General features: G+C 42.0%; 1 protein-coding gene across 1 annotated transcript in view; it reads right to left on the bottom strand.

The window, feature by feature from the left end:
• Positions 1-522: 522 nt before the first annotated feature.
• Positions 523-11984, bottom strand: part of haus8 (HAUS augmin like complex subunit 8) — a 57743-nt gene continuing 46281 nt past the window's right edge. The window contains exons 14-15 of the mRNA XM_086004500.1: positions 9066-9207; positions 523-1872 (exon numbers count right to left, since the gene is read on the bottom strand). Of these exons, the coding sequence (XP_085860626.1) occupies positions 1752-1872; positions 9066-9207 (263 nt within the window). The 3' untranslated portion in view covers positions 523-1751. The remainder of the gene's footprint in view (positions 1873-9065; positions 9208-11984) is intronic.

The following is an 11984-nucleotide window of genomic DNA, read 5'->3' as shown; positions in this document are numbered from 1 at the left end:
TAAAAAAATGTTCAAAACGAAAGGATCCAGCTTGCTATTTAGTGACGATTGTTGGAAAGTGAATGCACCTGGCATCATGCAAGGAAAGGATTAGGTTTGGCTGTGATCTTCTTCCTCGCTAATCTTCAGTCGAAAATCCAGTTCATACAAAAGGAATGGCCAGGTGCAATGCAAGATCCCATCTGCAATAACCTCAAAAAGCAATTCTCCATCTGTATAGCACCTGCCCAGGATGGCACGGCCGAGACTAGGCACTTCACCATATGCATGAAAAACATAGCGAGAGCACGTTACTCCTGGTGACAACAGCCTGATTGGCAAGGATAACGACTGATTCTGCTTGCAGAGATTAGCTGCCTATCTTCCTGCCTGGGGAGACCAGAGTTAAAAAAAAATACTTGGAAAACTGGAGAGAAACATAAAAAACCATTAATGAATTTCAGGGTTTATGGCAATACACAAAATTGCGATTAGTGTAAGCAAAGATTTAATTACTAAAAGTAATCTTTAAGGACACAACACTGGAATAAAACTGCTTTATTGTGAGTTGGGGAACTACTTTTAATGAATTGAGAAAAAAACAGCAATTTCTTTTTAAACCTTATCGGGCTCAGCTGGTAGGATTTATTATTCTGTCGGGGCCATGTTGGATTGCAAAACAGACGTTTATGGCTTAGGCAGAAAAGCTCATGGGGATTGGCATTTCTGTATAAAATTCCTTTCCCAGAACAGGATTTATCGTAAAAAAATTACAAGAAAAAACATATAAATTCCAAATCATTGAATTATTTTGCTTAAAAGCCAAGGAGTGCAAGAAACACTGGGATTATCAAAAGGGACTTTCTCCTTAAAATATTCAGTACAAATCCATCTCCACCTTGCGCTCATTAGTAATGAACTTATCACGTCTGATTGAGGTATAAATACCAAGAGAGCAAGGTGCATAGAATCAGCATGAAGAGCCTATTACTGTAGACATAAAGAAACTTCAAGGGGATATATATGCCACTGAACTGCCAGTGTCCTCAAATGTTATAATGGAAGATATATGTACACTTACTGACATCTCTCTCATTGCTTTTTGTCAGTTTAAAAAAAAACACTGGGTAGATGCAGCTTAGGAGGTGCGTTTGTGTAACATTTTCCCTGATGTGGGTAACATGAAGTTTTGTTTGGCTGAGCTTTGGTGCTTAAAATAACTGATCAACAATTTCAGAAATCCGATTTATAGACGGCACAAAGATAAACACTAATGCAGGAAGAAGTCTTTGAAGAGGAGGTGAAGCATGATGCCCAGAACGTGCAGCAATTGTTTTCACAAATGGAAAACTCATTTCTTCACCCCAGATTTTATTGTCCCCTTGAGACATGCAGCATCCCCAAATCAGAGGTAACTAGACAATCTAATCCAGAGGGCATGACAGGCCGACTTTTTATTTGCAAGGAAGTTGCCCAGCAATGACCTGCTCAGAGACTCTTCCTCAATTCCCATGGGGAAATCACCTAGCCTCCTTTCATCTGGGAACCAAGTGATGCAAACTAAGGAGTGCAAAGCTACGTTTCACTATACATCACATTGCTAATGTTCTGCAGATTAACCAGCAACACAACACTCACCTTGACGGTCATATACTGTACAAATAAATGAAAATGTTATTCATGCAATCTACCAACCAACAAATTCATTAATGTAAAATGCTAGATTTTATTGTACACATATGCAATGTTATTTATAAAAAAAGGGGAGTGGGCTATTTGAAAATCCCCTTCGCTGATACTTCCATCCCCAAGGCTTGTTCATCCAGCTCTTGATGTATAAGAGCAGTCTCTCTGCTGATGCAAGAGGCCACTTCCTCGATCTTCGCAAAAAAACTGCAAAAAGTAAACAGAGTTTTTTTTTTAAAAAACGGAATGGGATAAACTAGATAAGTGTTCAGCTAGCACCCATCTAAGAATTTTGACATCTTTCACACCAAGCAAACAACAGGACCAACGACTCAGTCGGAAAAGGCAGTGTGTATTTGCAACAAAGTTGTCTTGATAAAGGGCTCTGACCCGAAACGTTGACTCTAATTTCTCTCCACGGATGTTGCCTGGCCTGCTGAGTTTTTCCAGCATTTTCTGTTGTTATTTCGGATTTCCAGCATCTGCAGTATTTTGCTATCGTTCTGATTGCTCCTCTTGGATGACAAGACAAGATTTCTGATTGTTTTTTTTTTCTGCGCATGCACGTGCCCCACCAGTGCAAATAATCACTCTGCTCAGAAAAACATTCAATGTGCATTGCAGCACTGTGGGTGGCCCAAGGACTTAACATTTGGGAGGCCAGAGTTTTACATTGCAACAAAACAGCATTATTTTCAATATCACTGGCATTGATTTCATTTATATCAGCACAATTTGGTACACTGATAACTCCAAGGCGGCTTTAATAAAAGGAGTTTTGCTGCAATCCGTTCCTTTCCCTCTGATGTTCTCCCATTCGCTCCTGAACAGTGACCTGTGTTTGAGGGATATCGTTTCACAAACACTGGCCAACCTCCAGTAACTTGTCCAAAAGTCTAGTTTTCATGGGCAAACTTAAGATAACAAGCGTTGTCAGGTCAGTCAACTGTGGTATCGCAGCAGGGACAAACAACAACTTCCAGTCATAAAGCACCTTTAATGCAGTAAAACATCCCAGGATACTTCACAGAAGTGTAACCAGACAAAAATTGACAGCGAACCAAAGAAGAAGATATGAAGAGGAGTAAAGAAAAGCTTGGTCAGAAGATGGTTTAAAAAGGGTATTAAAAGGCAAAGAGAGGTGTAGAGCTGTACAGTTTAGGGAGGGAATTCCAGAGCTTAGGGCCTAGATGGCTGAAGGCATGGCCTCCAATGGTGTGGCAAAGGGAGTGGGGAACGCACAAGAGTCCAGAGTTGGAAGGATGCAGAGTTCTGAGGATTGTAGGGCTGGAGGACATTTCAGAGATAGGGAGGGGGCAAGGCCATGAAGGGATTTAAACACTAGGATGAAAATTCTAAATTTGACGTTATTAGGGACCGGGATAGGATGCGGGCAGTCCCATCTTCGGATGAGCTGAAGTTTATGGATGGTGAAGGGTGGGAGGCTGGCCAAGAGAGCGTTGGAATATTAGAGTCTGGAGGCAACAAAGGCATGGACGAGGGTTTCAGCAGCAGATGGGCTATGTTACCCAAGTGGAAGTAGGCGGTCTTTGTGATGGAGAGGACATGGGGTCGTTAGCTCAGCTCGAGGTCAAAGATGCCACTGAGTTTGCAAACGATCTGCGTTAACCGGAGACAGTGGCCGGGAGAGGGATGGAATCGCTGGCAAGGATATGGATTTGTGGGAGGGGCCGAAGACAATGGCATTTGTCTATCCAATGCTTAACTGGAGGAAATGCAGCTCATCCAGGACTGGACAACCAAGCTGAGAGCGCAATCCTGTCCACAACGTGCGCACTTTTCCAGCAGCAGTGAATAGGTAGTAATCAGAAGTGGAAAATCTGGCAGATTTCTCGGCTTCCCTATCTCAGGAACAGCCCACTTGTAGCACCCATACTGCTGCCCTGCTGTACCAGAGATCATGGAAATGGTTAATTTATACCACAGTTGTGATTCTCAGTATGGATGCATTTCTTATATACGCCACAGTGTTGTCTTTATCCTTTTCATGAAATCATAAGAGCTGGTCTCATTATCAATAGCTCATCAGTGTAAAGATAGAATTGCAGCTTTGGCGACAGTGAAATTCACTGTGTCAGCCATGGCTCAGTGGGTAGCACTCTCTCGCCTGAGTCAGAAGTTTGTGGGTTCAAATCCCACTCCAGAGACTTGAGCACAAAAACTAGGCCGACACTCCAGTCCCGTACTGCGGGAGTGCTGCACTGTCGGAGGTGCCGTCTTTCAGATGAGACGTTAAACCGAGGCCCCGTCTGCTCTCTCAGGTGGACATAAAAGATCCCATGACACTATTTTGAAGAGCAGCAGGGGAGTTCTCCCCGGTGTCCTGGCCAATATTTATCCCTCAATCATCACTACTGAAAAACAGATCATCTGGTCATTATCACAATGCTGTGCACAAATTGGCTGCCGTGTTTCCTACATTGCAAGTGACTACACTTCAAAAAGTAGTTAATTGGCTGTAAAGCGCTTTGGGATGTCCGGTGGTCATTAAAGGCGCTATATAAATGCAAGTCAGTCTTTCTTTCTTTCGCTCAGATGCAGTTAAACAGGCTCAAGTCGGATTGATTAGTAGATTGTTGGCATAGATGTCAATTGGTTATTCTGGACATCAGGTCTCTATATATAAAAATCAATCTTTGGCAGATTTCACTGTCTAAGCAAAATCACTGATCAATACAGGAAACTACTTATAGGACAGCTATACTGTGCATTTTGTGTGAACATAAAATACATACGGTAAAAGTGATCAATCTAGCACGAGTTCGGGTTTCTGCACTGGGTGAGAGACCACAGGTAACCCCACCCCCAGTGATAACTGTTCCATGGTGGGCTATCTAGACCACTTTTATGCATTCCATGTTAGTGAAGAACTGTGAGGGCAGCACAGTCTGTTTTTCACTACCATTAAAAAGTTCTCCATGACTCAGCTCTGCACATTATTTAAATAGACATGCACAATGCTTCGGTTTCTCTCCTCCTCCTCACCATTTTAAAAGGCAGTGCACAGCCATAGTTTAACAAACTCAGCGCCTGTCGCACACGGCTCTGAAAGTGGGGTTTTGATCTTAAAACAGTGTCTACAGAATAGTCAGTATAACCGTCTTTCACGGTCATTACATCCCCATGCGAATGGAGTGGAACTCAGAATAGGATACATAACCTACAACTGTTTCTGACCTAACTCATCACGAGTAAAAGTTGTAAGTAAATTAGGGTCAATGCCACAAATGGAGCATACATTATATTCCATAGGTCATTTTGTATAGTTTCCAGCACATTAGGTTTGTAGCTAAAATTAAAAATGTAAATATATTAACTTCAAAGTGATATCATGTTGATTCCACTTTGAACTATGCAATCATACACTAGCTTTGCAGTTAGGAGAGGAGATAAATGCTAATAGGTATTAAAATCCATTTAATGTACTTATCACTACAGTACAAACTATGAAACCATTATTGGAGAGATATTGAAATTCTAGGAGATCAGATTTTCACAACACAAACAAATAGCCCTCAAGTTTCAAACGAGAGTATGAATATATATAAAAAATATATAGAGAGAGAGAGATAGAGATCAATTGATAAAGAGCAGGTTCATTATATTGTTGCAAACTGCAGAGGGGGAATCTTCCTTCATAGTTAGTATTTATTTTTGTATAACATTTCAATTAACAGGGTTGTGTTCTAGTGTATAGACATCCTGGTTAGGATGATACGGCAGACACTTAATCCTAAACATGTAAGCAAAGGTGGTAATCATCGCACTCCCTTTCAAAATGATATGTCCAGAAAACAAACAGCCGGTTTTGAATTTTTAAAACATGGCTGTGACTAAGGCCTATTGTCAGGAATTGATAAGAGCCATAAAATTACTAGCTAGATATGGAGGAGAGAGTTGAGGAGGAATAACCTATAACCTCATATAGCTTTTAACTATTCCTTATATGATCCCAAGGTTTTTGCCTCTACTGCCCTCCCTGTAATTCTACTTCAGTGTGTTGATCACTGTGTTGGAGGAAGAAATTCCTAGTATTAATCCTAAATCGGACTTTTGTCCATTTGGGTTGGTACCATCTTGTTCAACTGTTTAACTCTTAGTGGTGTTCTGGAATTAGCTTTTCCATGCTACTACAGGAAACTTTCGATTAACCGGCCCCTAAATAACCGGAAATGTCGGTTAACTGGCAAAATTCAGGAGTAGGTTCAGGTAACTTTTATTACTTGCCTTGCTCCATGTGTTGCTGTGCAAGGGTGTGGCTGCAGCTGTTGCTAAGCTACAGAGACGCTTGCAACTTGTGGCCATTGTTTTGAACCTGTTGCTAAGCAACAGGGTTTGTTGCTTTATAGGGAGCTCTCAGCTCCGTATCTTTTACTATAGCATTCAGTTATCTGGAATTTTTGATGAACCGGCACCACGTTGGTCCCGTCCGTGCCGGATAAAAGAAAGTTTCCTGTACTACCTGCACCCTTGCAGCCAACACCTTTCAAGGCCAAAAAGAGACTCAAGTTTTGCAATTAAATTAGGTAACAATATCAATCTAAAATCATATCCACCCTGAAGAAAAGCAAGTGTTAAATGCCTGTTGGACTAACCATCATTTTCCGATTTAGAGTTAGATATCAAAAACAATGGTGGTCTGAAATGTTTTTATTAAAATTAAACCGCTTTATGCACAACCATAGCCAAACGGTCAAATCTTGTACACTTCACTGGGCTGAATAAATCTGGCAGCAATACGGCCACAAGCTGTATTTTTCAACCAAGTGTTAGGTTGGACAGAAATTACTTATGGTCTCTCTAACCCAGGTGTTGCTGCATTTCATTTTCCTTCTCGTCACAGATGAGCAGGACTCTGTGAAACACTGGAGAGGGAGAGAAGCTTGAGAAAGGGGAGAAAATTTTCCTGGACATCACTGGGAATACCAGAATTTCTTTCATACCTTTTTTGTGCAACTTCAGCAATAATTTTTTTTTTTTTTTTTTTAAATCCCTGGCATTTGAATAGAATTAGTCTAACTACAGAGCTGATCCCCCTCAGTTGCTTACTTCCAGCCCTACATTGCAAGGGGCTCATTAGCACAGCTGTCTGTTCCAGTCAGGAGGACTAGGAGCATTTAGTTTTTCCAAGGCTCACTGTTAAGTAAAGAAACTTGTGTTTATATTGGCCCGAATTTTGCGGTGGTAATGACGGCGAAACTGTCAGCGTTCGCCGTCATTACTCCTCGGAAAGCAACAGAAACGTCTGGAGCCAGTGCACGCAGAGATCCAGAAGTTGCCGTCTGTGATTCTACGCTGTGGATCTCCTCGAAGCCCGCAATCAATTCAAATCCTTACGAAAACTTCCCCTATTACGCTGGAATATCGTTGTTAAAAACCCCCAAAAAGTTAAGTCTTGTTGAAAGAGATGTAACTGGGTTTTTAAATGACATAATGACTGCTGAACAACTGTTCTAGCCCTGAAAAATTAATGTTATATTTGTGGAATGTCAAATTTTTCCACCAATATGGTAAGAATTACATGGTTTTTAAATTTGTTTGATGTTTCAGCATCTACCTTAATCCTTTGTGAACATCCCAATCTTTATTTCGCTCTCTGTAAAATGTATTAATTATAATCTGTGCATTTTACTTCCTGGTTTGCTGTCTGCGAGAATTCTTCAATGTGATTGGTTGCTTAGCCTGCTTGATGACATCACAAGTAAATCAAGAGTCACTCGATTTAGCGCCAGATTCAAACGAACACTCGGGAGAGCTGAAATTCACGTCAGAGATCGCTAGATCTTTGTGGGCAGCTTTTGAGGTCAGCGGCGAGCACCGTCGCTTCCACAAATTCAGGGCCATAGTATCTCATCACATCTCCAGGATGCCCCAAAGCACTTTATAACCAATGGATAACCTGTGAAGTGCAGTCACTGATGTAGGAAAACAAATTGCACATAGCTAGGTTCCGCAAACTGAAAGTGAATGAATGACCAGGTGATCCGCTTTTGGTGGTGTTGGTTTCGGGTGTAATGTTGGGAGTACTCCACGCTCTCTTTCTCCATGCAGTGGTATCATTAACCATCCACCTGAGCAGGCACTGGTTTAACATCACATCCGAAAGATGGCACCTCCAATCATGCAGCACTCCTTCAGTATGGCACTGAAGTGTTAGCCTAGATTATATACCCAAACCTGTAGTGGAGCTTGAAAATCGACAACTTCCTGACTCAGGAGCGAGTGCAACTAACTGAGCCAAGCTGGTACTTACTTCTCCAAGAGACCCGGAGGTTAACTCTAAATATAGGTCTAGAAATTGGTCTCTGGCTGCAGCACAAAACAGGTAGTATCGGATTGGCTGCCCATTATAAGCAGCGCCTGATATTCAGTTGCATTGAATATGGGCCCCACCGCCCGAGATGAATTTCTAGCCTATAATTTCTTAAACACTAGGAATATCGATATTAGCAAGCTTTCACAAAAAATACGGATGGATTCATGGCATGTGACCTCAAAAACACCTGTAAAAATCCTGATTTTATTCTATAATAAAAATAGAATTTGACATATAATCACTGCGAACCACTGACTGATTTTTAGGAAATTCTGCCTAAATTATTATTTGTACAGTGTCCTTGCCTTTAAGTACAGGAAACTTTCTGGTATCCGGCACGGACGGGACCGACGTGTTGCTGGTTCATCAACAATTCCGGATAACCGAACGCTATAGTTAAAACATATGGAGCTTCTGAGCTCCGTCTAAAGCAACAAACCCTGTTGCTTAGCAACAGCTTCAAAACAATCAGCACAGCTTGCAAGCGTCTCTGTAGCTTAGCAACAGCTTCTGTTAGACGCTTGCACAGCCAGAAATGAGTAAAAAAAAAGTAACTAAAAAGGAAAAAAAGTTACTTGAACCGACTCCTGAATTTTGCCGGTTAACTGACATTTCCGGTTATTTAGTGGCCGGTTAATCGAAAGTTTCCTGTATATGGCTATATAACACACCCTTTATTTGTAAATTATTCCCTCCCCAAGAATTTGAGCGCGCTAGTTTTTGAATCAGGGCCGACACCTTTCTTATGCTTCCGAGGCTAGCACGGACTTGACATGTTCACTCTTTCAGCTGGATTAGGGATTTAACACTGAAAATGGTTTCATGCCCGCACCATATTTTACAAATACACACACATTCATATAGACATATGTACACACGTACATATATACACATTCATCCCAGTTTTATTTAAAGAAATGTGTGTAAGTCACTCAAATAAAATTTAGCAACATTTTATGATTAGCAAAGTCAGAGACAAAAGCAAAATTGAGTCATCTAAAGTATAGTCAGAGAGAGCAGTCAATGATACAGAAATGATTTGAAAGGGATTGTGCACCAATACCTCTTCATCTCTGCATCTGCCTTTGTAACAGCTGTTCCAAGCTCTTTAATTCCAGCCAAGGCTTTTGAATTATCCCTGTCTGGTCTGAGTCCAAGTCCATCTAGGAGCTGCTTTGCTGTCTTTAGATGAATTTTCAACTCCTCTGTAAAGAGAATGTCAGCATAAGTCTCTCCAAAGACACAACCACCTATAAGACATGAGCCCAACAAGGGGAATCTGATTCTTCTTCCTTGTGGGAAGCACCTGGTCACTCAGTGACTTCCCTCCTTCCTCCATGGGGAAATTAGATGAATTTAAGCTGTACTCGGTCCATTAAGTCACCACCTGTGCGAATTGCATTTACATAAACAGGCAAAACGCACACCCCCTTATCTGATCCAGCAACCTGAAATGGGCAATTCCCAGACTGCCTCAAATCTGCTGCACATTAGAATGTCAGATTTACATCTCTGTCAAAAAGTTTCTGGGGACTGTGTGATGCAGTTGATCAGGTACGGTTTTTTTCCATCTGTGGGCCTCGGGTTAAAATCTTGATGAGACCAATGGGATTAAAAAGCAGCCTCTGTCTGCAAAGTTCCTACAAGAAAGGAGTTCGGGCAGTCTCAACCCAGCTCATACTGGGAACAGGCCCACAGCACAAAACTGTCCCCATTGAAGCACTTAATTAGCAATCTTATTCAGAGATGTGGGAAATGGGAAAATATTACACTAGTGCAGTAAGAGGTGCTTTTCCAAGATTGAAGCAATAATCAGCGGTGATGCCCCAACAATCAAATAGTACGGTATATACGGTGGCATAGTGGTTAGCACTGTTGCCTCACAGCGCCAGGGACCCGGGTTCAAATCTGGCCTCGGGCGACTGTCTGTGTGGAGTTTGCACATTCTCCCTGTGTCTGTGTGGGTTTCCTCCGGGTGCTCCGGTTTCCTCCCACAGTCCAAAGATGTGCGGGTTAGGTTGATTTGGCTATGATAAAAAAATTGACCCTAGTGTTAGGGGATTAAATACGTGCGGTTACGGGGATAGGGTGGGATATGTGTCGGTGCAGGCTCGATGGGCCGAAATGGCCTCTATCTGCACTGTAGATTCTGTGATACTGTGATACTCAAGCCTGCATCTGAATCAGGACGAAAGGAGGTGTAGATCTCCCACACTACAAGTAATCAACCGTGCCGTTAGGGAGAGGGGAAGCTGCAGAACGTCAGCCCACACTACATTAGTGCACGTCCTTGCAGCTTCACTGGCAGGAGCTGATAACTGGCTATCTATCTACTGCTTGGCACAGAGAAATAATAAACACCCCACAAAAAAGTTAAAAACCTAATAAAACTGGTTATGATGTATTACCTTCCAAGTTCAAAAAATAAAATAAATGGGACGCAGCTAAAGATGGCAAAAGGAGATGATGCAAAGCAACATTGTATTAATGCAGGAAGGTAAAATTTGTGATTTTTGACTGGTGTCAAATTAAATCAATGCATCCAAAAAGCCTCAGAGGAAACCATGCTTCCTGAGCCAAGTCCATTCCATGACTCAGCCCACTGGAGGCGCATTTAATGAAGGTCAGTGTAGCTCGCTCCTCTCCCTCTTATTCGCCAAATAAAAATTAATTCCTTGCGTAGCTTATTATTTGCCAAGCATCCAGAAGAAAAATATGCATATTACTGTACAAGGCTCTCTCAATGACTCAGTTGATTAAGCCAAATAACTAGTGTGGAACTGGCCAGGTTTGATCTCTGGTCTGTGCTGAATCAGTTGATGGCAGCTGGAGTAGATACTTCTCCTGATCACTATCCAGCTGTTCATGCTGGAAAAGTGTATAAATGGATGTCATGGGTAAGGTCAATATATTGAATTAGGCTGTAATGCCCCAATAGTTGAATAGCTTCTCAACATTCACTAGCAAACATCACACAAGAAGAGTGTGACCACTGGAACTGTACTGGAGATGACGACACATCTGAACACAAGTTAATGTAACAAAGTACTACAGGAAACTCTCTTTTAACCGGCACCTAAATAACCGGAAATCTCTGTTAACCGGCAAAATTCAGGAGTAGGTTCAGGTAAGTTTTACTTCATATTAGTGGCCGTTCCTGGATCTGTGGCTGTGTTACTGGGGTTCGTGCACTTGTTGCTGAGCAACAGGGACGCTTGGTCTGTGGCCGGAGTTCCTGCACATGTTGCCAAGCAACAGGGACGCTTGGTCTGTGGCCGGAGTTCCTGCACATGTTGCTAAGCAACAGGGAAGCCTGGATTTGTTGCTGTGTACGGAGCTCTCCTACCTTTTAAACTATACCTCTCTGTAATCTGGACTTTTTGATAAACCGGCACCACGCCGGTCCCGTTGGTGCCGGATAATAAAGAGTTTCCTGTACTGCCAAAAGGAACGTGACAGCAAGGTAGCTTCTGCGGAGCTAACCCGGGCAAGCATGTGTTCAACTATCATCTGTCTATATTGGATCTCTCTGATATCAACTATAGTTGTGCCATGGAGATATTGTAACTAATGAGACACAATGGGCATACTGGTTGGTAGTCATAAACTGAAAGAAAAAGAAAAAGCAGCCAATTTACAATCTTACAGTTAAGTCAACCCCTGTGCAGCAAAAGAAAGAGTCATGTGCAAAGATTTAATTTTTTGTACCTTCCAGCAATATAAAATAACCGGCTCAAGATTCCAATTGTTCAGCAGGAATGCTGCTTAGAATCATAGAATGGTTACAGCACAGAAGGAGGCCATTCAGCCGGTCGAGCCCATGTTCTACTAAATTACATCTTTCTTGCAAGTATCAAAGAAATGGGATAGGCTGCATTTTTCACATTGCTTTCCACGTCCCCTGCAAATTTTTCTCCCTATTCTGCTGAAGGTGCCAAGTCTTGCTGGGGTATAGCTCCTCAGGAGCCAGCAGGTAACTCAG

The sequence above is a fragment of the Somniosus microcephalus genome, chromosome 13 (genome assembly GCF_052327205.1).
Source record: "Somniosus microcephalus isolate GS21.2 chromosome 13, FLI_Smic_1.0, whole genome shotgun sequence".
NCBI classification, from domain to species: Eukaryota; Metazoa; Chordata; class Chondrichthyes; order Squaliformes; family Somniosidae; genus Somniosus; species Somniosus microcephalus.
The sequence above is the reverse complement of the archived record's forward strand: the minus strand, read 5'-3'. Positions and strand labels throughout refer to the sequence as shown.